General features: G+C 34.4%; 4 protein-coding genes across 14 annotated transcripts in view; 3 read left to right on the top strand and 1 right to left on the bottom strand.

Annotated features, from left to right (window-relative positions):
* Nucleotides 1–1,916, top strand: part of LOC109532951 (hemicentin-1) — a 111,893-nt gene extending 109,977 nt beyond the window's left edge. For all 3 annotated transcript variants that reach the window (XM_048670596.1, XM_048670595.1, XM_019898106.2), the window contains one exon: nucleotides 3–1,916. In XM_048670596.1, the coding sequence (XP_048526553.1) occupies nucleotides 3–103 (101 nt within the window). In that variant the 3' untranslated portion in view covers nucleotides 104–1,916. The remainder of the gene's footprint in view (nucleotides 1–2) is intronic.
* Nucleotides 1,917–3,183: 1,267 nt separating this feature from the next.
* LOC109532887 (putative inactive tyrosine-protein kinase Wsck) lies at nucleotides 3,184–9,688 on the top strand. 3 transcript variants are annotated; one of them, XM_019898013.2, is made up of 10 exons: nucleotides 3,184–3,591; nucleotides 6,558–6,703; nucleotides 6,764–7,060; nucleotides 7,123–7,349; nucleotides 7,404–7,605; nucleotides 7,704–7,822; nucleotides 7,882–8,122; nucleotides 8,179–8,426; nucleotides 8,485–8,698; nucleotides 8,756–9,688. In XM_019898013.2, exons 1-10 carry the CDS (start codon nucleotides 3,425–3,427, stop codon nucleotides 9,043–9,045), a joined length of 2,151 nt encoding a protein of 716 aa, XP_019753572.1. In that variant the 5' UTR covers nucleotides 3,184–3,424; the 3' UTR covers nucleotides 9,046–9,688. The 3 variants fall into 3 exon arrangements, with proteins under 3 accessions (XP_019753572.1, XP_019753570.1, XP_019753571.1); XM_019898011.2 differs by having other exon boundaries at nucleotides 7,656–7,822; XM_019898012.2 differs by having other exon boundaries at nucleotides 3,185–3,591; nucleotides 7,656–7,822; nucleotides 7,882–8,119.
* LOC109532889 (probable peroxisomal acyl-coenzyme A oxidase 1) lies at nucleotides 9,638–13,568 on the bottom strand. The gene is made up of 10 exons (XM_019898014.1): nucleotides 13,235–13,568; nucleotides 12,971–13,130; nucleotides 12,064–12,232; nucleotides 11,883–12,006; nucleotides 11,586–11,830; nucleotides 11,370–11,530; nucleotides 11,155–11,317; nucleotides 10,757–11,091; nucleotides 10,446–10,698; nucleotides 9,638–10,366 (listed from the first exon to the last, which is right to left on the bottom strand). The coding sequence occupies exons 1-10, from the start codon at nucleotides 13,359–13,361 to the stop codon at nucleotides 10,106–10,108; spliced, it is 1,998 nt and encodes a 665-aa protein (XP_019753573.1). The 5' UTR covers nucleotides 13,362–13,568; the 3' UTR covers nucleotides 9,638–10,105.
* Nucleotides 13,569–14,496: 928 nt separating this feature from the next.
* On the top strand, nucleotides 14,497–26,958 carry LOC109532886 (putative leucine-rich repeat-containing protein DDB_G0290503). Of its 7 annotated transcripts, none has more exons than XM_019898006.2 (23): nucleotides 14,497–14,515; nucleotides 15,166–15,288; nucleotides 17,863–17,958; nucleotides 18,274–18,491; nucleotides 18,545–18,744; nucleotides 19,611–20,155; nucleotides 20,208–20,361; nucleotides 20,418–20,624; nucleotides 20,679–20,810; nucleotides 20,863–21,196; nucleotides 21,750–22,030; nucleotides 22,093–22,214; nucleotides 22,270–22,561; nucleotides 22,614–23,079; nucleotides 23,137–23,276; nucleotides 23,334–23,450; nucleotides 23,500–24,088; nucleotides 24,151–24,277; nucleotides 24,339–24,722; nucleotides 24,779–25,022; nucleotides 25,075–26,355; nucleotides 26,420–26,538; nucleotides 26,602–26,958. In XM_019898006.2, the coding sequence occupies exons 2-23, from the start codon at nucleotides 15,194–15,196 to the stop codon at nucleotides 26,687–26,689; spliced, it is 6,231 nt and encodes a 2,076-aa protein (XP_019753565.1). In that variant the 5' UTR covers nucleotides 14,497–14,515; nucleotides 15,166–15,193; the 3' UTR covers nucleotides 26,690–26,958. The 7 variants fall into 7 exon arrangements, with proteins under 7 accessions (XP_019753565.1, XP_019753567.1, XP_019753566.1 ...); XM_019898008.2 differs by having other exon boundaries at nucleotides 14,499–14,515; nucleotides 15,174–15,288; XM_019898007.2 differs by lacking the exon at nucleotides 14,497–14,515 and adding an exon at nucleotides 14,560–14,837 and having other exon boundaries at nucleotides 15,174–15,288.
* Nucleotides 26,959–27,998: the final 1,040 nt, after the last annotated feature.

Here is a 27,998-nt window from a genome sequence, read left to right as displayed (position 1 = left end):
AGGTGAATTGCCGGCGGCCGTTCAAACAGCAGGTGTCCATTTCAAGTCATCAAATTCATTTCTTCTTCTAGTGATAGCGACTTTGTGGTCTTTGCTCAGGTGATTGGAAATCTAAACAGTGATAGTTTTTAGATAGTGTAACGTGGCAAAATTGGGTGATTTAGGATTGATAGTTACGATATAGCAAAGTGCTATTGCATCGAAAAAGTGATACCATATCAAAAGATGATGTGCATGGACCAATGAAATCAAGACTGTCGTAGATTAACAAGAAGTGATATGAATTTTTTCAACTTATAACAGGACATACTAAATACAGAAACTGGATGGCATTTGTAAGAAACTCACTCTAAAGCGTGTGTATTTTTTATTCCAAAAACTGAAAATAACTTATGGCTATTAGCAGTATTTTCTATACAGATTGGAAATCATACTGAAAGAAATAGTTCGTTTTGAAATCAAATAACGTTCAGCAAAAGACTGAAAATTTTGCCAACTCAACGAGCGAAATTTGGCAACAAATTTCAGGAGATGACGAAGATATGCATAAAATCATCTATCCCAACCCACACGACTCATTACATTTTGTTGGCCATTTTCATCGATACTAGATACATACTTTATCGCATAAGCATTATTATCAACTTCCATACGAGTAGCGAATATTTTTATAAACTAAATATTTTTTGTGTAAATGCTTAACAACTCTACATACTACCAACATATATCCAGAAAAATCTTTAATGGTTTAGGTATACATATATATCTACTGAGCTTGTAAACGTAAGTTATAAATGTAAATCTTGATTTTCAAATTGGACATGCAGCAGAAATATATGAATAGAGAGATATACTGTACATAGAAAAATAGGAAATGGTTCAATATTTGATTCTAACCTTCCACAGAATACTGTTAAAATAGAACGCAGAGAGAGGTCGATTCTTGTATATGGTGCGTATATATTTTATTGTTGAAAATTAAGTATGTGTTTATAAATTTTACAATGTCTTTTCGTAAATATATTTACTGAATGTACAAATACCGAATACTGTAACTGAATGTTCCGTAGAATTTTTTAAAGGAAACTGAAAAAGGAAAAATAGTATTTAGATTTCTGACACCAACCCTAACAAAGAGTTTTATTAAGGTTGATTTTTTATATCAAACTCAATATTTTCTGCGTTTCACAGGTCATAATTTCTTATGAAATTTACATATTTTTCGTATTTCCCCGTGCTGGGGTAGTCCAATTAAAGAGCTGAAGGCTATTTAATACTACTCCAGAATTTTATTGTTTTTAAGGCAGTTTCTACGAACTCGGCAAAAATAATGATTATTATTCTAGATATATTGACTAAAATCAATATTCAAACCGAAAACCTTCAATATTGCTTACGATTGTATCGAAAATACCATTAAATGTCGTCTAGAGCCATATTTTTTATTATTTGATATAAAAGAAAAACCCCGAAAATATTGAGTTTTTAAATAGACCTTATCGTTCCTTTTCCGAACTGTTCCAATCCCTCGGTTCGTCATCCTTATTTTGTAATAATTGAATTTAAGAACTGGAATTGAAAGTTTTTAATACCACATATACCTAAGTGTAAAACATAAAAAGCTAGATTTTACAACTCTCAGTGTCAGTAATCCCATCTCTGTGTAAATAATTAACAAAGCATAATTATATACATACACAATATTTATGTATCTATTATACGTCCTAGAAGGATACTTAGTATATTTAGTACATTTGTGTGTTTATGATACATGACCAAGGTGCAGATATTCATTTTGCGCCTACTTTCTGTAAATAACTCTATATAGGTAACTGGTTTGCTAGATATATTACAATATATGTAACAAATAAACGAGTTAATTATTAAAACTTTAAATAAAAAATTGTTAATCAGGACTGGGGAGTGTTATTTCATTTAATACATTTGTTACATTTTGCCGTTTGCATTGTTGCAAATTCATAATGGTCAAATTCCATTATTTCCACATTTTTCATCAATTCGCAATGTTTAAAACCACAATAGAGCCGATTCGCCGATTAAATATCGAAGTGGAATCGACAGAGTCCTCTAGCGCGTTATCGTGTGGGCTCGTTCGCGTCATAGCTGTATTGCCACAAAAATGAAGTAAAATTTGTGGCATATTGAGCGAACTGAGTTTTAAAAAAAAAAAAAATCAAAAGGAATACATATATGTATACCATCATAAAGCATTAAACAATTTTCGCAAACCGTTAGGCACTTGCCGGAAAAAAATTACTCAAATAATCTTTACTTGAAAAAAAATTAAGAGAAGCAGAAATGTAAAAGATGCCTAAAAATTCAGTTGGTTTTCGAAAACGTAAACTCAGTTCAAACTAAGAGATTTATAGATTAGAAATCATTTCTGACCGTCATTCGTCAATCTGGCGCCCCATCCTCCATTTTTGCCCATTAATTCTAAGAGTCCACACGCCACTTAAACACAAACTCCGAATTGGAAACTTTAATTCTGCAGTTTTTGTAAGTAGGCAGGACGCACTTCCTTCAGCGGCACAATGATTTTACGTACATTTCCCATCTAAGGACGCGATTCACATCAGTGTTTATCTATGATTCACATGACGCAAAGAGCATATGCGACCTATTGCCAAGCAGGACGAAAAATTCTAATTAGTAAAATAGAGGCGCTGGAAAAAAGTAACTTGTACGTGAAAAAGTAGTCGGTTTGTGAAGTAAGTAAGTAGTAGTAAGGTGAAAGCAAACACATTAATTAACAATTGAAGAAAATTAGAAATTTATTTTGAGTGACTAGGAATTCAGTTCATCATGACCTCGCATTCAAAGTTAATCATAATATTATAGATAATTCCTTCTTGAATGAATTCTCATCATGAATTGCTCATCATTGAAAATTCATAGTCTTTGGAAGTGGTGAATGCGCTCAACATTTTCGATTTTGATGTCCACCGTGTTAAATATGATTTGATCTATAAGTTGTGGTGTGGCTTTATTAGTTCAGCGCTTCCAATTATGGTGAAATCCAAAATGATGTAGAAGTCGTGGCATTTCGAAAGAATTTTTATTTTTTCAAAAAATCGACCGCCACCCCTTATGAAATTTTCGGTACAAAATAAGAGACAGAAGAAGACAAGACATGGAATTGGTATTTTCAATGGCCTTTTCACTGTTGTCAAATATAACATCGCTTGTCGAGTTTACAACCTCGAAACTGCTAACGAAAATACACAGATCTGTAGGCCTTTCGAAAGATACGCCCGACAAAATCGATCAAACGATTAATGTGTTTTAAGGCTGTATTTGGGTTTTAGTGTGTTGAGTAGATTTAGGCATGGTCGAAGACCCTGAAAATGCATAACTGACCCTTTCGTGGCTTTGGAATGACCAGTGATATCTCAGCAGAAACATGAATAAATTATTGTATTTACTCATATCATGTTTTGCTGCTATACATGGCTTTTACACCGAGCCATTAGGTTGTTTCAAAAATATTCCTCCACTTAGACGGTTACCGTTGACGACAGTGGAGACATACACTTCTTGCCAAAGTTTTTGCTCAGAGGCGTTTTACAGGTAAGTGTCTTCATATTGCTGATTGTATCACCTAAATAGCTCAAGCTCAACTCTTGTCTTTAAAAAGAGCTCCACTAGGCGTTCAGTTTACAGATCAAAGTAACAACTAAGTTGTGAGCAGTGCTGGACAAATTACTTTTAAAAAGTATTTAAATACAATTACCAAATACTGTCAACATTTAAAAAAGTAATTAACTACTAATTATTAATTATAATATGCCGGTAATTAGTTAACAAATACTTTTAGTAAAGTATTTAAATACAAAAAAGTATTTAAGAACACAAACTTAGTTTGGGTTAGCTAGTTACTTAGTATTAGTATTTAACTTCTCAACTGCCATATTATAGTACACCAACATCACAGATAAATCATATATGTATGTACTATATTTACCAAGCTACAAAAAATATTTTGTTAAACATCTAATATCATTCAGAAACAATACATAATAATATTTACAAAAAAAAAAGAATACGTAGCATAGGAACTTATGAAATTGGATAACAATCAGACAAAAACTAAAAAAAGGTATATAAATTATTTGATACCAATTACCATTAGCTTTTAATAACACTAGTTTTTCAAAGTTTTTGTCTGATAGTGCATGGCGGCGAGGAGCATTTATAAAAGTGGCTTAAAAAATATTCTGATTTATTTTCCTGACTGCGTGTATTTGTTATGATATTTCTATCTTTCCTCGGCTTCAGTCAAAGCGTTTATTTCATAACGTTTCTGCGAGACAACAGCGCCATCATCAGATTTAAAATTTTACACAAACTACACTTCCACAAATTCACAATTAAAACATGTTGTATAAAACTTGATTCATCACTTTTTGAGGGAAAAAAATTCTTCCTTTTGAAAGAGCAAAACATCGGAAAAACTTACCTCATTATTGGTAAAAATCAACGTCCTTTTAGGTCTTTGCCTTCTTGAAAACCTTGAGTTTATCTGAATTATTTTATTATTACATTTGCGAGAGTGGTATGCATGTATTGAGATAAGCAGAAATAGTTTTAATTTTTCACTAGTGTACCGAGTGGTCCATACTGCTTTTGTATGTTTTTTTTATTTGTATCATTTCTTGAATTCTTCTTTTATGATAATTTGTTTCCCTAATTAATATGTCTGCGTTGTCAAAATCAAAATTATGTAACATTTGGTGTGAATATTGTGTTAATGCTGTTTTATTTTCACTAGTATTTCTCAGACTATTTATGTTCGTACATTCTCTTTTTTAAATATTATTTAGTTTGTCCTATATATGTATTGCATTAAAGTTGCTGATAATAACAAATCACTAAAACTTGCTCTTTTTACTATTTACCGAATTTCCACGGGAATATTTCAAGTCCGCGAAAATGTATGAAAGAAACAGCAACTTAGTGGCAAGTTACGTAAACAATTAATCAGCATTGCAATATCGAAATCACTTGCATACATAAAATAGATAAATGTAATCAAGTGCAGACACATGCTGCAAGAAGCAATAACTAAAGTTCGCACACATTTATGGGGTTATCATAAAGTAAGTGATAAATATGCAACTTATTATGTTTTGATTAAACAAATAGTAAACGGAAGCGAAATGCTTACATAATGGGTGTTTATTGTTACTATGAATGGCGGCAGGAATTTAAATGTGAAGTCGCAATTTAGGGAATTGTTCTCAAAAAAATGTCGCAAAATCGGCAATTGTTGTTTACTTGTTTAATCTTCTTTGCAGACGTGAATCTAATCTATTTTTTATACAGGTTGTTTAAGAACAGCAACTTTTAAGAGTGCGATTTCGCAAGTGATTCTATGACAATAATTATAAAAAATGCCTCGCTTCCAAAATACAGAAAATTATTTTTTTGCGAACAATAATTCAAATATGTTTTGCCCGACTGTTATACTCCTCGTCTACTTATATCATTTTTTTCCTTTTCATACCTCAACAGCATTTCTTCAGTTTTCTTAATGTCTATTGCTTTTAACGCCTTTTCCGTAAAACTCAATCATGTTTAAACTCTGTTTCGTTTTCAACAGCCTACAGTTCCATAGTTCTGTACCCTACATGATTTTATAAAACTTTAATCGTTGTCTCCTTTAGTATAACATCCATTATTATTTTGAATAACTTAGGGCTTAGATCGCCTCTGTTTTAAACTTTCCATCGTCACGAGGTCCACGGATTGTTCGTATTCCTTTACCTTGCCTTTTCCACTACGACTCCCCCTTTGTTGCAAACTTTTCCAAATTAAATTTCTCAGGTCACTGTCAAAGCCTTTTTGAATACCTATGAATTTGATTTGAACTTTGATTTTTTTACAAGTTTCCTTCGTGTTATCTGCTTTAATGTACGATTAAATTAATACTTGTCATCATTTTTCAATTCGATTGCCAATTGGATCAACTGAATTTTCGATTATTTCGAATAACTTTTTATCTTTTCCGCTATTACGACTTACGACGATTATTTTGTGCTTTAAAATAACGAACTTTGCAGCCTTTTATTGGTCACTGATGTTATCTGCACATAAAATATTGTTGATGAATCTCGTATCTCGCAGTATTTTCAAGATATTTTGTTTAGAAGCTTCCGGTGACACGAAGTTGGAGTTGCACAATAAATCATGATTAAAAGACTTTCTTCTGTTTCGTCTAGGTCCACTTTTCGACACCTCGTCCCAAAAAGGGCTTTATGTTCTTTTATTAGTCTTTTCTCGATTTACTTAAAAATTTGTCTAGCCTGCATGAATATATGTGCTTTCAGCCACTATTTCAGAATTGTTTGAAATTATGTAAATTTCTAATAGCTGGGATAATGATGCAGCTGTTTGGTGGTCACTCCCTTATTAATACTAATTATAAATATTAATGATGACGGTTTCGAACCAGATAATTGTAGGATGGTTTTCAACAGACTTTGCGGATTAAAACTACGATTTGAATGCAACTTAAAGCGTCTTTCTTCTGGCAGGTATTTTTACTTTTACAACGGATCGTGTGGTTGTCACACTTTTCTTGGCGAACAAATAGCCGCTGTGTCTTGCGATAAGTACTGCTCCAAGAACAAGTGTGAGAGCAAAATTGATTTCACTAATGTTTACAACACTGGAAACTTAGGTAATAATGGATCAATCAATCAATTCGTCACTGCCTACATTGGGTTTTATTGTGATTTAGTACCTGGACCGCCGAATAATTTATTGGTCACACGCATAACCACCAACAGCTGTAGGGTTGAATGGACGGCACCTGACTCCTATGTTAGCATTTGGACGTATAGCGTTAAGGCCATCGTGCTTAAAACGTTTTCAAGTTACCCTGCATTTTCCCAACAGTGGACTTTTGGAAATAGCACGTTTCGAGCTGAGATTCCAGACCTTCTTTCAGCCACACGGTATAACATTACTGTTTCTGCATCGTCCAGTGATGGCGAGGGATCTAGGGCCTATCAACTAATTATTACCAAATTGGCAGGTAATTTTATATAAGCCAATACCGATACACAGGGTTGCTGTTAAGTCTGCATAACACTTCAGAGCCAGAATATCTGCCGCCTGAACCTGAGGTACTTGGGAAATATGGGAATACAATATTAGTGAGAATGAGGCCAGTGATGAACAATAATGGGCCAATAAGCGCATATAGAATTGTAGTTGTAAAATCTAACGATAACCAAGCGTTTCAAAAGGATAACGTCTTGTCCTATTCAGAATCCCGAGAACAAGGCCTCAGCTACTACATAGCTGCAGAAATCAGTCCTAAGGTTCCATAACATCAAATTCCTAAGAGATTATTTGTTTTAACACAAGTGTTTCAGATAACTGGTCTAGTATTCGACGTTGGTGATGGTAAGAACTATGGCTCGTTTTACAACGCCCCATTAGATCCTGAAGAAAAGTATGACATATTAAGTGGTATAGTAAGTAATTTCAACTGTGAAACTAAAATTGCCTACAGTCAGGCCAGTGGCTATTATAAAGGGATTTCAATTCTGAATGTCCCTTATCAAGACACGTCAGGTTGGTAAATTAAAGTAGATGCTTCTCGTATAAAATTTACAAATTTTTAGGTTTCGAAACTATAATAATAGTGCTTTGGGTTGCAATTGGTATTTTAGGTATCCCGCTGTTGTTAATATTAGGGGCGATGGCAATTATAAAAATTAAGATTTATAATAGCCGCCAAAGACTTACGGACAACCAAGAACTGACTTTACAAGGACCTATGATTGAAGTTGTAAGTCATAGCCAGACGTTTTTTGAACGTACCCAGAATAAACATACCTGTGGGTTTAGGAAAACAACGGTTATATTCATGAAGAAGAACACATTCCTGCCATTTCGCACTACAGAAACTTGAAGCAAAAAGTTCGAATAATTCCTTCTAATCAATTGAAAATCGAGCCAACTAATTTGCTGGGAGTGGGAAGATTTGGAAAAGTCAATCCTGGAACTTTGCATGAAAACGACGGCATGACTACAGTCACATGCTACAGCATTTATGACAAGAAAATGAACCAAGACATCCGCAAAAGTAGTTAAGCTCACATTAATTGCAAAACAGAAACAGCGACTAAACAGTTTTTTTTGCAGAAATGTTACAAGAACTTGATATTCTAATAAAAACTGGAAAGCATGAAAATATTATAAATCTCATTGGAACTTCGGAAACTCGTGATCTCGTGGTGGTTGTGATGGAACACAGTTCATTGAATCTCAAAGCTCTACTGCTGAAGAGCAGAGATAAGTTGCCTGGAAAGTTTAGCACCATGACTGAAACCCAAGCATTAGAAATCGTCTTAGGAATATGTAAAGGAATGGCGCACCTTCATTCCCTAAACGTAAAACGTCCTGACATATAGCAAGTGATAAATTTTTAAAATTTCCTCCCGTTTTCAGATAATCCACAAACACCTTTGTGCTAGAAGTATTCTAATAACCAACGACAATTTACCAAAAATATGCAACTTTGGAATAGCGGAGTATTTCAGCCATAACAAAATTCCTGATTATACTAGATGGACAGCATTAGAAGTATTGAAAGGCAATGCTCAGCATTCGAAAAGTGATGTGTGGTCATTTGCCTGTGTTGTGTGGGAGATAATGGCATTAGGTATATTAAATAATAATTAATAAGCTAGTTGATTTGATGCAAATATTAAAATTCTAGGTGGAACTCCATATGGCAACATTCCTGATGATAATGATATATCGGAAAACTTGGTGAAAGGTGTGCGGTTGTCTCAACTCAGCTATGTTAGTGATGATTTGTACCAAATAATGTTAGACTGTTGGCAGCTAATTCCGGACGAAAGACCAAAGTTTATGGATCTCGTGGCCTCACTAGAGAATCTCAAAGATAGCCATTATATTCCGCCAATTAGTTTTAACGTTTTTTCCAACTTTCATTATGAACAGTTTTACCCCAACATGGAATTATCTGTTCGGCCGCCATTTTAAGACGCTATTGTATATTTTTGCAAAAGTACTTAACGTTTACTAGTGAGTTAGTTTTTATTCGGATGACCATTTTAATTTTTAAGAGTTTCATGACTGATTTTTAGTTCGGAATGCTTATCGATTGATTTACGGTATTAGTGCATTTGCTGGAGACTCGTAGAATAGACACTGCCTTCCTTGTTTTATCACCATAATTTATACTTTCCGCAGAGATTAACAATGATGGAGATTGCATTTACTTGGAAAATATTTAACTGCAAACACACCCATGTGGCAATCAACAATAATGTGGAATAAAAATATGTAATTTCCAATCAAACTTCAGCCCTTTGCTAAAATGTCAGACAAATTGCTTTTGAACAGATAGATATATATACCTAATAAGAGGTTAAATTTTAAAATGAATAAAATTATATTGTAAAAATTAAAGATCCAGTGAAAGAATGCAGAAACAGAAATTTCCAAAAAATACTGATGTGACATAATAGTTTTACTTGTTGGGTTATTGGTTTAGAATTAGTAATTGGACACTTTCAATTTTTTGTACCTTTCTATTAATTACTAGGAGGTGTTGTAAGGCAACTAAAAGGTGTGATCTTCAACAATATTTATTCGAAAAATATACGATAGATGCATTACAAAATACTTTTTTCTTCAGAGTATTACCTGTTTTGGACCCTATAACAACTGATAAACTTATGATTATTCAACTGGCCTACAAAATAAATAGAATATGTCAGCAAAAATTTTAACAAAAAGAGTAACATACCGCAAACATTCGTGTAAAAATATAAATGTATAAAGTGTGTGAATATGTAAACATTTTTTGAGATAAATTCAAATGCTCATCATTAAACCTCTATTGGAATATGGAAGAAAAACAATTTCTTATAAATACTGAATACTATCAACTTCATGCGATTTAAAATTTAAGATAACTGCTACAGGAATGGTACTTACAATATGGAAGAATAAGAAACCCGCGTAAAATAATAAATGCAATAAAATACATGTGAATGCATAAAATACAAAGTAACGGCGTCCCGGCATAACCGATGTCTTACAAGTTGGACTTCATAAAGGGTTTTAGATACAAATTAAAGGAATTATTAACTGGCTCCGCATTCAGTGGACTTTGCTGTGCGGCTTTAAATAGTCTTTCATAAACATTTCCGTCGTATGCACCGAGAGCAGATGCCAGAACCTCGTCGCGAAAATCGAAACTGTCAACCAAACCAACCGCATTTGGACGAATCGCAATTAGAAGTTCCTCTAGCCATATTTGTAAGGATTCGATATCCTTTCCACTAAGTTCTGCAAACTAAAAGAGATGTGAGATTGAATAAACGCTAGTTCTAGGCATAATTGTGGAAGCAGGTGAAATAGTATCAGCCACTTACTCGCAATAAGTAGCCAGATAGTTTTAAAGCCTGGGTTACTGCATACAATTGGACTAGTTGATCCAGAACTAAACGAAGTTCCGGTGTAACATTCGTTTTCTTAACCGACTCATAGAATCGCTCTACAATAAATGTGCGACCATGAACATCGGCGGCTTCAACCAACTCAATTGAAGTGTTATTCCACGCTTCTTCGGAACATTGTCCTTTCCTGATTCTTTCGTTTATGTGGCTATTTGCCAGCTGAATTTTACTGTAAATAACGCCTTCAGTTAAAATAAACAGGAAGTCGTTTTTTAAGAAAACTGTACCTGGCAGACGTTTTTTGCAAAACTAGAATGATCCATTCGACATTTTTCTGAAATGGCGTTTTCTGATCTAGAGCCGTTCTCAGATATCTAACAGTAGGTAAATTTGAAAGGTTTGTTTGGTTCTGCCACATTTTGATTAAGAACCTAGCAGTTTGTAGTAAGAGCACTGTATTTTCACCTTCATACGTGCACATTGCGGTAACCAGCCCGTACGTTGAGGGTAAATTTGAGGCCGTCATATATCCGTGCCCTCCACAGGCTAACCTACATGTTTCTACACCCAATGCTGCATCTGCGGTACTTACTGATTTTAGGACGCAAGTCGTTGCGTGCAGCTGAACAAGAAAATACCAGCAAAACCACATACAATTAAACATTACTCAGCACAATATTCTAACCTCTGGTAAATTATCAAGCTTTCCTGTTTCTAATTGTGAACTAACGTCGTTATAAACATCCCATATCCAATTTGCTGCGTATTGGAAAGCGAAACACGTTGCTATATTGGGAAATAGCTTGTGTTGCTGAGTTACATAGTCAAGGATTTGAGTTTCCGGCTCTCTGAAGAAAAGATGCTGATAACAAAGAGCTTGTAAGAACTAATGGGATTTACCCTGGTTTCATTTCACACTGTCGCCTAACTGCACTATATCTTGTAGCAATTGTAACCGATTTTTTTAGGTAAGTAGCTGCATCTTGTACGAGGACAACACGCACAAAAATCATGGTTCCATAGGTGAGCTTACTACTGGGAGAGCTCACATATGTGCCGTCCTAAAAAATAACCACACAGTAACCCGAGAAGCATGTGCCTGAAAAAATTACTAACAGGAAGAACTTTGTTGTTCTTCATCAGAAGACTTGAACGAGGAATTCTGACATTTTCGAACCCTAAATATCCGTTGTTTGTGCCATTCATACCCAGCTTACAACCGATTTCGCCAATTTTAATTCCAGGCAAAGGGTTGTGCGTCTCTTGATCTCTAAGCTGAACTATAAATGGGTGAATTCCATGGCATTGCCCTTGAGTGTATAATTGTGCGACTACCACAGCGTAATTAGCCGAGTGACCCACTAGAAAACTTGGGTAAATTCTTGCACATGCAAATTACCTCCAATTACTTACGACCGCCAGGCCACCATTTATACGCAGTGAGAGATGGACTATTCAGAATAAATTCTTCACTTTTCACGTCATACGTTGCAGTCGTTTCAAGTCCTCTTATAAAAGTACCATGTCCTAATTCAGTCTGAAATAAGAATTGGGACTGCACGATATCCAAATTGCGGCATTACAATCTTAATACCTGCGCATAAGTTCCGATAATATTACAATTCCAAGCCTTCTGAATCCATTCACCTTGTTGCTCAAAAGTACCTTGCCCTATTATAGTGGGAATAAACATCACGAAATGTAAAGTCAAAGGATTTCCATCACCCAAAATTGCTGAACCTAATTGACCCCCCAATATCTCCCTGAAATCAGAGTTCCATATTACTTTGATCAAAAACATTAGTCCGAAAAGTTTGTCAGCCAAACAGGGGATTCGTTAATGTGGGTAAGGCAAATTAAAGAAAGTTGAAATGCTCAATACATAAAGAAACGATTTGAGGCAAAAAAATTGCGCACTGGTCTGTAAAAATGCCCTTGGTTTTACAATTTAAAAAAATTGTTGTTTTTTAAGGCCTTTGAATTGGAAATATAATCAGTTCCATTAACAAAGTCGTTAGATTTGATTAATGGGTAAAACACTTTGCAAAATAAATAGAAGTTCAAAAGTCAATGATAAAGGTCACGGAACAGTCTCGTGTACCTCTTGCCAAACTTTTCAGCTTAGCTTCAGATGAATGAATAACGTCATGAAAGTACAAAAAAATTTAAACGTGTTCTCAAAGAGTGTTGCAATTTTTCTATTCCTTTATATTTTGCATTAGGTAAATATTGGAAAAACCGGAATATTGGATAATAATTGGAGGTGCCTACGTGACAAAATAAAATAAAAATCTCACGTATCCCATAATAATATGTAAAATATCGTGGTAAACAGTTCCTTTGGGAGTTTACAAAACTGATTGTACATACTACGTGAAGTACGCAATAATTCGCCACTATATAAACCTCATTTCAACTGATATGTAATTGAATCATTTTAAGAATTATCATGACACTGAAATTCCTCGAATCGATTAAGACTCATACAGCTTATTACCCACCTGAAGTTATCCATTCCACCTTTACCTTCCTCCTGTAATTGTTGGACTTTTTTGAATATTAAGCAAGCTTTTCTAATAGCTTCTTCATATTTTTCCTTATGACTTAGATATTCAGACGGTACTCTGTCCCTTAGCTCTGGGTCTTCGAGGAAAAACTTTTCTGATATAGGAAATGCATAAATGTTAATATTTGCTTAGTTCCCGTTCATTGACTACTTAAAATTTCCGTAAAGAAAATTTTAATGTTTAACATGAAGAAATCACCTCTGGCTTTTCTATCGGCGGTTTTTCTGGGGCCTCCGTCCAACAAGTGGGTCAATTCCAAACTGCTGAAAGTACACTTTCTTCTTTCCTTAGCCAAATCAGAATTAAGCTTTTGACTTGAACCCATTCTAACTAATTTCCCTAATACAGCACTAGAGAATTACACCTAAGTCGCAGTTCGCCGAAATATTAAATAATAAAACCAAAATCCAAAGATCAACACTTGACAATATTGGGTTGGAACTTGGAACGATACAAATAGCAAATACCTCTACGCTTCAACATGTCACTTGTTTGGTTACATTGACAATAAGATAAAGAGAAACGCGAAGTCAGTGATTAAAAAGAGAGGCCAAATCACTAATCAGATTTATTGGCGGCTCCTTACCACTAACTTGATTGAAGCAGGCGCGCAGCCTAATGGACGCATATCTATCTTTTTCTATTGGGTTTTGACAATTTTCAGATATATGGACTCCTTGGTGCTAATCATACTTTTCGCAATAAAATCGCCAAAAATTAATTACAAATTAAATAAATATTAACTGCAAAACTGGATCGACGGTGTGAAGCACCAGAATTCGCGTTGTTTCTATCGGTTAAATATACAGTGAGGTCAGGGAAGTTGGAAAAGTTCCGAAATTCTTTTATTAGTGAAGTTATCCCAGTTTTCATAAAATAATTCTGAATATTTTGCTACAGAAGAATTCAAGACATCAAATATGGCTTTCTGGGTGGACATAACTTTTATTTCTATTCATTATCCAAACCACTTCTTACATATTAATTCTGCAGTAATGATTGCAATTGGCTGTAATTAAAATTTTCGGTAGTTGGTATGAAAGTATTTTACAAATATCTATATTGTTACCATATCACTGCCTGATATGATATGAATGTTATCTTGTAAAATTAAAATTTATCTAAAAGAATCAGTATCACCTTCAAAAAACTTCTCAATGTTCGTAGCAAAAAAAGTGCTAAACAATTGTTTATCTGATTAATTATCTGGGACAAATAAATCTTGAATAAAAATTTCTTATTAGCTTTGAAATGGTTGTACTTAGCATTTAAGATCGTAAAAAAACAGCGAAGCATTGAAAAGTGCTAATATAAGGGATATTTCATCAACAATTTATTAAAATAACTTCCACAGTTTACTTTGGCCACACTGTAAATATTTTCATTCCTATTAAAAGTCATAAAAATCCAATCAGCTAAAATAATGTGTGTTGCTTAAAAGCACCGAGCAATATTTTTGGCAAAGTTCCCGTTTTTTAGGTAAGCCACGAAACTGGTTGCTATTAAATTTAAAGTGACGCTAACTTGACGTCTTAGACTTAGAATTACTTGATTGTAGGCTCTCAGCATCTCAGATTTTTTTCTACCAACGTGTGTATATGTTTATTGAATGATTTCCTCCAGAGTTTTCCCATTCGATTCTTTTGATTTATACAGTGCTGTGTTATGCAATGCCCTCCGAATTCCTATGCGAACTGTGAAATCTCGAAGACACACGCGTTTAGCTGCTAATTTGCGGAAGTAGAGTTTAGTTTTTTTTTTTGGTGTAAAGTGGTTTCAGAAGAAAATCAACAAATACACAGTAAGTGTGGGGTTTTCAAGGAAAATTGTTTAAAAGTCAGTAAACGTGAATGAAAATTTTAATAGGCCTCGTGCTATATATAGACGGCAGTCCTCGCAATAACCCAGCGTCTATAAGCGTATAACATCTCTTCCCTCGAGAAAAACTAAAAGTAAATACAACATCCGCAAATGAATGAGAGTTAATTCCATCGAAATTATTAACCGCAATAAAGTGCAACACTACAACTTATCCTAAGTGCGCAAACTTTTTATTCCAAACCAGACGCCAAAAAGTTAATGTTTGCAAAACATTCCGCTGCTCCAAATCCAAAATGATGCTTTTCTAGCGTTGCAGGTTACACTAAACAGAAGACGATGCACAATATTTACCCACTTAGGGGTGATCCATTATGCCCCCTAGGGTTCCACCCTCAAGTCAGATGGCCCACGAGGTGCAAACGATGTTTTCGGTAAGCAATAATGCAATTACTTACTCTAAAAATTGGATTTAGCTGATGGCAATATTTTCAATTGGGAATTACTGTGTTGATTTAACAAGAAATATTGCATTAATACAATTGCAGTTTTCTGCAGATTTGAATGGGGCCTCAACATTGATTTTGTGATGTAAAATAATTTGAAAAAACGCGCTACTTTATGAGCTATATATTTCCATTTAATACTATTATTCGAAGTAAATATTATTACTGCTGAGTTTTACAAATGCGTTTAATAATAAATTCGCTCTTAATACTAGAGATTTTGTTCCAATGATAAAGTAAATGTGTCTGCTTCAAGAATATCTACTATTTCTTTCAAGATTTCGCGCAAATTTTCAAAAGATTGCCACTTGAGATTTAAAATATTGAATGATGTAGACAACAGAGGGTAATTTAGTATTCCAAAATTGGGCTAAATATCTTCAGGCTTTCAAAATGTTGAAATGTACCTTTATTCTACGCATAAAAGTTGGTCGGATTATGGATCTGCCGATATTTATGGGTCAGCGTATATATTCCGATGAGAAACAAAATCTCTTGAACTACAACAGATCAGTAGAGGAACTATTTAGCAAAAATGGAAAGTTTCCTAATCCTGAATAAACGACAAATTTTTTTCATTTCTTTTTTTTTCATCGCTTAAACCAAGTAACTCGAAACCCATCCCAGTTTCACTGATATTTTATATAAGAAACGGTAATTGAAATGTGTATATTAATTAAATCTAATTATTAATAATAAGAAAAGTGTTTTTCTGTGTCGGAACAAAATATGAGTTGTTTTTTTTGTTTCGATTTCAAATTGAAAAAAAACTTTCCTAATCAAAAAATAAATTTGCCTAAAAACTATGAGTTCTAGTCGAAGGTTAAAATAGATATCTTGGAGCTGCTGACGGCTTTACGGCATTTACATGTGCCTTCAACCTTGTACTAGTTATAAATTTATCTCTTGCTAGACTTTTTGATTTATTTTATAGCCGACTTTCCTATAAAATTCCAATGGATTCAATTTCAGGAATTTACCAACACGTTCTAGTATTTTCGAATAGCCTGTTATGTGCCACGCTTAATCACATGATTATTCAGTGTATTCTAAAATTCTCAAGCACGCATCTCCTTATCGGAACGACATTTAAGCCTAAGCAACATAATTCATTTTTCTATCTAAATGGCATTCGAACTCAAGCCTAATAATTCAATTCTAAATTGAATCTTTTGACCTAAGAGTCTCACACATTTCGACAACCAAACCAATTAAACTCATCCTTTTTCCACGGCTGAGCGCTATCATGAAATGATAAGCGCTTCCCTAAATGATAATCCTTTTTACTCGCCGCACTAAAATGACTATTTCCCAAATTAGTCCTATTTTTTCTTTCGAGATAAGTAATTGATTTAGTAATGTGGCCCAACAGCATTCTTAGACACAAGATAACCTTTTGGCCTCACGCCCCAAAAAGGATGATTCTCGAAACCCAAAAACGTCATCAAAATTTGATATAAAAAGACCGTCTGTTTTGTCCCCAAAACAGACACTCTACAAATTTCCATCGAGACACTATACCAGTTCGCATCGCGATCGTGTTCTTTAAAAACTCTCAAGTCTCAAGATACATAACAGTCTCTTCCTCCACTCATAATATTTATAATTGTAATACAACAGATTAATAACATTGTATTAAGTATTTTAAATAAATTTTATTTAAAATAAAATAAACGTGTTGACGAACTAAACCGTTCGGGTTCCCAACAAGCCACAAACCAAAACAGTGGTCCAGTTGCACACGTTGAAAGATTATGAAAAATTGGGCGCGATTGATGTTAATTATGTTGAAATATGAGGCAAAAACCTTGCAAATTTTTGCATTTTATCGCAAAAACTTTTAGACTCACCTTAACTAGAAATTTCACAAATCCTGAAATTTAAACCATTCAATTATTATAGTGAAGTATAATTAGCGGTTTCCAAAAAGTAATATTTCATTTCATTGTGTCCGTGGTATCTTGTTAATTGCTTTCGTGCAATCGAACTTATATAATTTGAATTTTATTTCCAATAAGACGTCAGAGTTAAAAGTGGAAATGGTGCTTGAAAAATGATGGAAAATTTTCGCATGTCTATCAAATGCTCAACGGAAATATTCAAAGCAATAATCTCAAACTGATCGCGATTTTGTTTTGATTAATTCATATCCTTAAAAATAGATACACTTTTGCGTTCTGTACAAATACTTTCTCCTGGAGGTTAAAAATAAAATAAAATTTCATTGTTATTACAATTTACCTCGCAACACATTTCTGAAACGCTAACTTTAAATTACGGATTTTAAGTATATTAATAGATTCACTTCGCTGATTAAATAGCAGTTTAGCTAGCTGCATTCATATGTTATTAATGCGAATTAATATGTCTGTTGGTAATTAGAAATAATTAAATGCAGTTGAAAATAGATAGAGGAGGGTTACCTCTTTTACCTTACTTCAGCATAGATCCCCATTTGGGAAAAGAAATAAATAGTGTAACTAATGCTGAATAATTTTCAAGCGACTACAAAGAACATGGGGGTAAGAAAAGAGATGAACCAAGCTTAAGACGCGACAACTCAACAGCTTCAACCCCAAGCCTGTCCTTAAATTTAAGGTAAGCAAATGTTCAACGTGATTCAACTTTGGTTTAGCTTAAAATGTGCAGTAATAAAATAATCTGAAAACCGCTGAGCTTGATTACATTAGATCAGTTTCTGTGAACTAATAAAAATCGGGAAATTTTGGTCTTTGGGGATTCGAGGTATAATTAGTTTTGCTGACTAATGTAAATAATGGAAACCCATTAACAATCTGGCGGAATAATAAATACAATGCAGCAACCGCATTGCATCTTGCTTTTAGCGTTTTAAATGATAACAAAGCAAAATTTTATCCTTGTTTTTTTATGTGGTGATTTGATCGGAATTAGTGACGGCAGCACGAAAAGAAGTTGGGTGTCAAGTTCCAATTTAGCCGGAGAAAACGATAAGTCGGGAAGCAGCAGTGATAGTGAATATTCCAATCCATCATCATGGATATCAACTCCCGACTTAGCCAATCTTCAAGATGACATGCAAGCGGTTCCAACAGTCAGTATTAAATTGCCTAAGCGAAAAATAAAACACATAGATACAGGTCAAAGAACTGGTAAGGACTGATTGACTTTCACACTGCGACATGCGAAAAAATACCCCCAACAGTTTCAGATAGTGTTTCGCTTATGAAGGAAAGAAAATCCTCAATATACGATAAAAATGACACATTAGCGACCAGAGTGAAAAAACTACAGGCAATAAAAGAATCAACATATTCAGATAAATCGTCGAGAAGGATACAAATCAAAGAAGTGAAAACAATTTCGGAGGAACCAAATAATCATGATGTACAATTTCTTATTCAAGTAATTGATGTTTTTTGTGTGTTTAACCCTCACTTTATCCTAATTTTTAGTCAAGAGCTTTGTTGTAGTTTCTTCCTAAAAACATCTAATTTTCGGTAATGCAATAATCTTTTAGCAAATCCCGATTTCCCATTGAGTGTCTTTGAAGATACTACATGAAAATACGGTAAGAAACACCAACCAGTTTAAAACAGGGGATATCGTGAATAATCGATTTATTCAAAGGCTTATATATAGATAATATTAAGGGCACCGCTTTTTAATTTGAATTTATTTTTTAATGAACAAATAACAAGTTTATACCCCGTACCGTAGTTACCTTATTGAAGAGTAGATGTTACAATAGATAATTTTTTAATTTTTATAATTATAAAGCAATGGGAATTCCTGTTTTGATTTTGAATGATAACAGCACATTGCCGAGGACTGACTAGGGATTCGAAGATATTGATGATTTATTGCGTTGAACGTGAGTGTCGCAATAAAATCATGCAATCCTGCTCTTGGTTGTCTTTAATTCAATTTTTAAAAGTGAAACAACCATATTTGTACTTACATCTGGCTTCCTAAACTGAACTGAATTCTTCATGTAATATGTAATGCCATTTGGAGTTTAACATTAAAATAATCATTTACATCAAGGACACACTATTTAAAACAACTATCAAACTACTGCCTAATCAAACAAACATAATATTATGCACTCCTACTAAAATGTATTTAAATCCATTGAGACACTGTGTATGTAATCTAATCAGTGGATGTCGTAAATGTACCACGAAAAAATCTACTGTCCATTTCACAATCCAGCAGATTTTTTCTACATTTTTAACCAAACAGATAATAACTATCAACATTTCAATTAGGTGAAACGAAACGTAAAATCTGAAGATTCACCTGAAACTTCCGGATCAGGTTCAGACCATGATGATACAGTTAGTAACGCTGATACGGAAACAACTGACACTACTTTAGTAGGAGTAGACAATGAACTACGGGAACAACTCGAAAGCCTTCGCAAAGAACTAGAAACCACAAAGTCAAAATGTGATCGATTGGAACGCGAGAAAAGCGACATCCTACTTAGAAGATTAGCTGCAATGGAAACTACAACCAGCAAAACAACAGCGACTGAAGTCTTGAAGCTGCAGCAAAAATGCAATCAACTGCAGCAGCAACTGGAAGACTATATAGATGATAAGCGCAGCTTAACTTTGAGGGTCAAAGAAATGGAAGCTGACTTGGACCTTAGGCCAACTGCTCAGGAAGCGCAAAAGGTAGCTGATGAACTTAGATCTAAATTGTTGGCAGCTGAAACAGTATGTGAGGAGCTCATGGACGAAAATGAAGACATGAAAAAGGAGCTCAGAGACATGGAGGAACAAATCGACGAAATGCAGGATAATTTCAGGTGAGTTTTATGTATGCCAATGATCATCTGAAAAAAATGGGAAATAATTTAGAGAGGACCAAGCTGTGGAGTACACGTCAATTAAAAAGGAACTGGACCAAACCACCAAGAACTGTAGAATACTATCCTTTAAGCTCAGAAAAGCAGAACGCAAAGTGGAGCAACTAGAAAATGAAAAAGCTGAAATAGGAAAAAAACTGACTGAAGTAACGCTTCGACTTTTTAACTGAAACTTGTAAGTACCAAAACTTCTTGTTTGCAGGTATCTGGAGCTCCGGGAACTCTATCCCATTTAGATCGCATTAAGCAACTGGAGCAAGATTTGAAAATATCTAATGAAGTGTCACTAAGACTGCAAAAGGAGTTAGAAGATTCGCATAAAAAACTTGAAGAAAGCGCAAAGAACACTCCCATTAAAAAGAAAGCTCCTCTCCTTGGAGCTCTGGGAAAGAGTCCCTCTGGTGATGGGGTAAGTAGGACCAAGGACATTGAACTAGATATATTATAATCTTGATTTCTAAAGCAAAAAGTATCAAGAGAGTCACTAACAAGAGGAGGCTCCCAGGATGATCCAGCTCAACTACTAAGAGACTTACAAGACTCCCTGGAAAGAGAAGCTGATCTGAGGGAACAGTTGAAGTTCGCCGAAGAAGAGGTAATGGCGCTAAACATTAATTCAACGGTCCTAAAATACTTTTCTACAACAGAACAACCGCTTACTTCGCAAGAAAATCCCACATAAAGTATTACCGCCCACTACTCATTGGGAAAATAAATACACTCAAACCCTATTTAATTGCATATTTATGTCTACTCAAACCGACATCAGTTTGTTTGAGAAATCTTCAAATCAATTTAAGTCAACTCAAACTGATAATTTTACCGGTAACAGTATGAGCGAAAAAGAACTAGATAAACCATTTGAAAGTCAATCCGCGCTCAAACAATTAATAACTTCGATGCAACTAAGAAACTTGCCGATGACACAAATTCGTCCAACAAGATGGTTTTCGCCAATGGACACTTTTGTAGCGGTCATGGGTAAAACATGTTTTTATGTTGTTTTGGTTTTTAGGCGGAAAATTTACGCAAGAAAGTATCACGGATTGAGGACGATAACGAGTCTTTGGTTTTGCAGCTGAAAAAAATGGCAACCAGAGCTAGAAGTATGTTAAACCAAATTGGTGGAAATTCAGTGTTTTTTTATAATAAAACCGCATGCTTTGATTGTGATGTGATGTGAGATTGTTTTGCAGTTTTTATTTACTAGCTTCTGCTTTGACTTTCCCTAGTTCTCCTTTATCTGATCTAGTTAACCGATGGCCATTTTCTACAGTTGCAATTATCCCCTACAACTTCTTGCTTAAATTTTCGACTGTTTATAGTGTCGTTAATAAAGCTTGCTATTTTATTGTGACCAACTCAAATTTCCAACCCATGCACAAAATATTATACGGCAAATATTGCACCCCCATTCAAAATACATTCAAACAGCATAAAAGGCTACCATTGAAATGTGATAAAAACATTTCCAAAATCTACTGTTCAACAAAAAAGATAACTTTTTATATAACCAACATATCTAAACCATTAGGTCGCAAACTAAGTCCAACAAATCAAAGGTTGACTCCAGAGCCACCAGAAAACAAAGATTTGTCGGAAGATGAAAACTTGGAGGAAATGAAATTACAACTTGAACTCAGCGAACAGGAAGCCTCAGTTCTTCGAAAGAAGGTTGAAGAACTGGAAGCGGATAACAGAAGATTGAAGACGAAAGCCAAAGATTTAAACGAAAAATTAGGAACCAAAGTGCCCGTTAGGAAATCTTTAATAACCAGTGATAAGGGCAACTCTATAGACAATCAAAAAGTTAAAGTGAGAGAATGACTATCCAAACTCCAAATCATTAATCAAGAAATATTTTCAAACTTTTTCAGGTGTTGGAAGATGAGACAAATGATTTACGCAAAAAACTAATTGAGAAAGAAAGAGACTGTGAGCGGCTTCACGCTGAAATTGCACTGAATCAAAAGCGTTCAAAAGGAATGCAGAAAGTCAAGTAAATTAGATAAAACAAAACAATTTGATTGAAAAACTTAATTAAATTTCCGTAGATCCTTGGACTTAGATCAACAAACCCTTGATCTGAAAAGACAACTGCAAGTGATTGAGCAGGAGGCAGCAGTATTGCGAAGCAAAGTTCAAAATTTAGAATCTGAAAACGACAAACTAACTGCCGAAAATAAGAGGTTGAGCTTACTGAGAAACTCAAAAGCGGGTAAACTAAGTGACAAGAATTTAGACAAATGCATAGACCAAATCGCAGCACTTGAAATAGATCTAGCTGATGCAAATAAGAAAATCAAACAGCTCGAATCATCTGGCACCATAATTGGAGAATTTAAGGTAATTTATTGCCAACTTTATTTTTTGTTCTTAACCATTATTCGAATTAAAGGGAGACTTCAAAAAGTTTAGTAATAGAAATCCAAAGAAAGTTTCTGCTCTAACCTCCCGAGACCAACTAAAGACGATGGTGAGTGATTTGGAGAAGGAGATAAGCGAGATATTAACTTACATGAAAACAAGTGAGAACGAAAAAATTAAGCTTGAAGAAGACCTGAAAAAAGCGAAATATAGTTCTGAACTGGAAAAAACACTTAAAGACTTATCAGAACTTAAGAAGAAGTTCGAAGGCACTAAAAAAGAACTAGATGAAGAAAAAACCAAAAGCACAAAAGCTTCCCAGAAAAGTGAAGAACTGTCATTAGAAATGAACAAAATTCGAGAATCTCTTGAAAAGATTACGAGCGACAAAAAGAAATTGAAAGACCAATTGGAAAAACTGAATAAGGAGCAAAAGAAGGCAATAGACGAAAAGACGAACCTGAATGATAAGCTTGCCAAGATGAAAGATCAATTAGGTAATCTATTTTGCAAATTCAATAACTTAAAAATAAAAAAAAATATACGATTTTCAGGGGATTTGGAAAGTAAAAAAGATGAAGTCGTTTTGTTAAACAGGAAAATCGAATCTCTTAAAAATGCGCTGGATGACAAAGAGCTTGAACTGAAAAAACTAGAGAAAAATGCTGAAGAAATCACAAGGCTCAACAATGAGGTAAATATTGGATTTATTCAACCTATCATGCTCCATCAATATTAATACTATTTTTAGAACGTTTCCAAGGATAAGAAAATATCTGACTTAGAAATCCGATTGACTAAATTCGAAGACAAATATACCGCGTGTGATAAAAAATTAAGCGAACAAAGCAAGGACATGGAGAGAAAGGTAAGTAATTTGAAAACACAAAAGAAATTAGCGCATAAGAATTTTGTAGATCGAACAAGAGAAACAAAAAATTAAAAAATTGGAAGAAGTTCAGTATAAACTTGAAGATGAGAAAAAGAAACTGAATTATCAAATTGAAAGCTTAAATACTAAGATCAAAGGATATGAAAACACCATTGAGCAAAAGGACAAATTGGTAAAGCAACTCGAAGAAAGCTTAGCTCAAGAGAGAGAAATGGTTTCCAAAACCAACCTTAAAATAGGAGAGCTGGAAGGAAGAGAAATCAGCAAACTAAAAGATGAATTAAGCAAAAAAGCTGTAATACTTTCTGAGTTGGAATCTAAATTAGAACTCGCTAACAAGAGTCAGAAGAATTTGGAGGATAAGCTTAAAAAAGCAGAGCTGGAAAAGAAAAATGGCACACTGGAGCAGGAAAAGAAAATCAAAGAGCTGCACATTGACCTACAAAATGAAAAGAAAAAAGTTGATGTCCTGAAATCGAATGCCGAAAAAGAGCAAAAGAATCGCGAGCTGGAACTAGTCACTCTAAAGAACAAAATTAAAAAACTGGAAATCGGTACTGGGGGAGGAATCAAACGAGAGCTTGAACTTAAACAATTCCAAGAAGCTATTGAAAGTAAGATTACCAATTAAAATCGAATATTTTCTTGTATGTATTTGCATAAAATTAAATTCTAGAACTAGACAACACAATTAGCAGAGAAAGGCAGAAATATGATGACCTCACCGCAAAATACGAAATTTTGGAAGAAGAGCATGTGGTAACCAAGGCCAAGTTGGTAATGGAAAAGGAAACGTTAGAAAAGTAAGTTAAAAATAAAATCATAAGCCAACAAGAAATAAATCCCATGTCACATCGCTTCTAGTCAATTCAAAAATCTCAAGAAAGAGCAAGATCAGCTAGAAACTGAGCTAAAAACTCTAAGAGAGACTTACAACGTTAAGCAAGATGCTTGGATAAAAGAAAAGCTGGATATAGAACAAAAGCTTAAAGATATGTCTAGAGTGAACTATAATGGTGGAGACATTGACAAACAAAGACTTAAAGCGCTTTTCGAGGAAAAGCAATCTGAGGTAGATCAGATTAAGAAGGAATATGATCTGATCCACAACGAAATGGACTATATGAGAAAAGAAAATGACGAATTAAAGCGAAAACTGGATGACTATGAAAAAGTTAACAAAGTTCAACGGAATATTAGTGCTGACTCATCTGCAATGGAACACGAAATTAGACACTTGCGAATTAAGTATGCTTTGTAAAAATAAAACAAGTTTGGTATTAATAATGTTCAAAATTTTCCAGATTAAACAATGCCGAAAAGGTGAAGAAGGGAGAAGTAGGAGAATGCAAGATGAGGTATGAAAGCCAACTAAGCCTGGTCAATCAAGAGCTGCAATCGTTACAAAACCAGGTACTCAGATTTAAACGTGAACGTGATAATTATAAGCATATGTTGGAAACGGCCCAAAAAACCATGAGCGAACTTAAACAGTCTCCCAAATTGCATAGCAATAAAGGTCCTAAAGAAAAGCTGCATTATGACGAGGTATGATCATTTTAAAATAAGCGCTTCTGGAAGTAAAAACTTATTATTGTAGCTTGAAGAATCCAAGAGTAAAATTGCTACATTGGAGCAGCAAATAAGTTGCATGGAGGATGAATTATCAGAATCTCGCCTGGAAAGCTCAAGACTGAAAACCGAACTTATATCTGAGAGGTCTTCGTGGGAAGTTCGCCTATCTGAGCTCCACTCTAAAGTAAACGAGTTGGAAGAGGAAAAAGTTCTGAATAGCGGTCGAACAAAGATAATGGGTTTAAGAACCCGAATGGAACTCGCCTGGCAAAAGGAGCGAGAAGAACAGCAAAGGCTGCTACAAGAAACCGCAACACTTGCCCGTGACTTACGGCAGACGCTTTTTGAAGTTGAAAGAGAGAGAGATAAGGAACGATTAGAGGCCAAACGAAAACAAGATCAATTTAAAAAGTCTGTTGATGAAGATCAGGATGAAACAAAGCGAAAGATTACTGAGCTGCAATGTGATCTTTTGGAACTACGTGATGCTCACGCAAAACTTCGAACTACTAATGAGAAACTAAGAAGAGAAAAGGAAAGGTTTGAAAAAGAAAGAGAAGAATTCAGATTGCAGAAAATTGGTCGCCGACGAACTGATAATGAAGACGACAGAAAGATTGAGAAAATTGTAGAGCAAGTTGATATTTTAAAACAACTGGCTCCAGAGCTATTTTTCTCTAAGGACCAGGAAGATCCATATACACCCACACCACCTAGACGAACTAAATCTAAGTCCAGAGAAACTTCTCCAGCAATCGGCTCACGTGAAAGTTCTGTAAACCCTGAAGACAAGCAACAACAAATTCAGAAAATCATGCAGCGACTTGTGCACACAACTGAGGATTTAAGAAAGTTACAAAAGTACCATGAAGACGAGCAAGAAAGAGAGAGGCTCAGAAGAATAGGAATGCGCAGAGCAACGTCTACAGAAGCTGAAAATGTTGGAAGCGCTAGATATAGTAGGACAGTTATGAGGCAACAAACTGCTATTGATCGTCAAGGCAGCCTGCACAGAAAAAGTCTTTCTCTTGAACACAATATCCAAGCAGACCAGAAAATATGGAGGAATGACAATGACGATAGCATGTCAAGTTTGCAGTCCTTGGAGTCTGATGTTGATCTAAAAAGAGGAAAAAGAGATTCCAGCTTAGACAGTCGATTATCCGGAGGATCGACTCAAAGCGATGTGGGAGAAAAGAAAAAGAAGAAAAGCTTGATTGGCAAGTTGAAAAACTTAACAAAATCTAGGAGCATTGATGACCAAGATCCGGGCACTTTTTCTAATTCTAAAACCCTTAGCTCCAAGGTAATGAAAATTAACTTAAAAGCAATTTAATATAATAAGACAAAAAATACTGTGGATTTTTCAGAGTAATTCCAGAAACAACTCGAATTCGGATGTGAATGAAGAAAAAGGGAGTAAAAAAGACTTGAAAGAGAGACTGACTGGCATATTTAGACGAAGCGGCTCATCTTCAAGAAGCAATAGGTAAAACATTTTAGTGTATCAGTTGATAAAAATTGCAAATGCATGACTGATGTTTATTTACAGCGTGGAAAGAAAACAAGAAACAAGTTCAACCCAAAGACCATTAGTAAAAAACGGAAGTAATGGGAATATAAATTCAGGACTTAGTTAATATTTCCAATTCATTCGGGCTTTGATTCACTTAGATTCGATTTACCATACCATGCCCAAAGCGCAGCTCAATATGTTCTAATATTTAGAATAGCACATTTGTAATATATAAGTTCCATTTTCTATTTGTGGTAACCGTGAAATGTAGTTATAAATTTTCTCTTTATGATTTATGTACCTACAAGTATTTTATGTGTATATTTATTCAATAGTAGATGTTACCTTTCCCAATCTTGATGTGTAAAGCGAAATAAACTATCATTGATTCGATTTGCTTGGTAGTTTCAATCTGAATCTAGGATATCACTTGGAATTTTAATAAAATGCTTGTCAAATACACACATTCAAAGCATATTCAACTGTTGTATAGAATCGTATAAAAACGTAAAAAAGAGAACCGTTCAGTTTCATTTCTTATGACAATATATCTAATTGTTTCAGAGACGTAGTCTTTTGCAAAAATCACTTTTGGAGACTCTCCAACATTTTCCCTGAGATTTAGTTTTTGCGGCAACATTTTCGAAATATTTTTTTACGTGGAATCCAATAATGTAGGCTTCATTTATGGAAAACCAATACTCTTAGTTATTCAGAAAAGAAACACTTCTTTAAGGGTACACTTAAGGGGACACTCTAGACCAGAGTTAGAAATATTGGTAATGCAAGGATTAAGTCCGCAAGACGTCCAGAAAATGTTTCGTCTCTGCATTGGGGAAAGCGGAGAAGATAATTCGAACATCTCATGTAAGAGAATGTTTTGTGCTTGTTGGCTGGATTATAATGTTTTGCTTTTTAATAGCTAATCCGCATTATTATTGTAAAGATAAAATAAAGGGCTGCAATAATAGTCTATAGTTTTTATTGAGCTCCATTTTATTGCAACGTCGTCCGAAGCTTATTTGTTCGTAATTTACGATTGTCATCTAAACTTGAAAAATTCTAAACTTCCAAATTTCATATAATACTTGATCAAAGCATAGAATGTGCTATATTTTCTGAAAAGTAAGCTGTAAGTTCAAGATAATTATACCTACAGTGTCCTATTTAAAAATATGACTTTTTTGCTAATAGAAATGGAATTGGTCTCTTTACTTAATAGCAGTACCTAAGTTCCTTAAATATCGATTGAAAATGCACTCTGAAAAGGACCTTTATAAGCCTACTTCAAGACTTGGTCCGTGATTAAAGGGATGAGGCTCAAATTTATATGAAATCAAGGCGCAATTATTTCGAATCAGCCAAGAAAAGACAGAGAAATCGGAAAAACCACAAAATTTCAGTTGTTTCTCGAAAAATTAGCTAGTTTAAGC

Source organism: Dendroctonus ponderosae, unplaced genomic scaffold (genome assembly GCF_020466585.1).
Source record: "Dendroctonus ponderosae isolate FM_Combo_2020 unplaced genomic scaffold, Dpon_F_20191213v2 Dpon_F_20191213_1, whole genome shotgun sequence".
In the NCBI taxonomy this organism is placed as follows: Eukaryota; Metazoa; Arthropoda; class Insecta; order Coleoptera; family Curculionidae; genus Dendroctonus; species Dendroctonus ponderosae.
The sequence above is the reverse complement of the archived record's forward strand: the minus strand, read 5'-3'. Positions and strand labels throughout refer to the sequence as shown.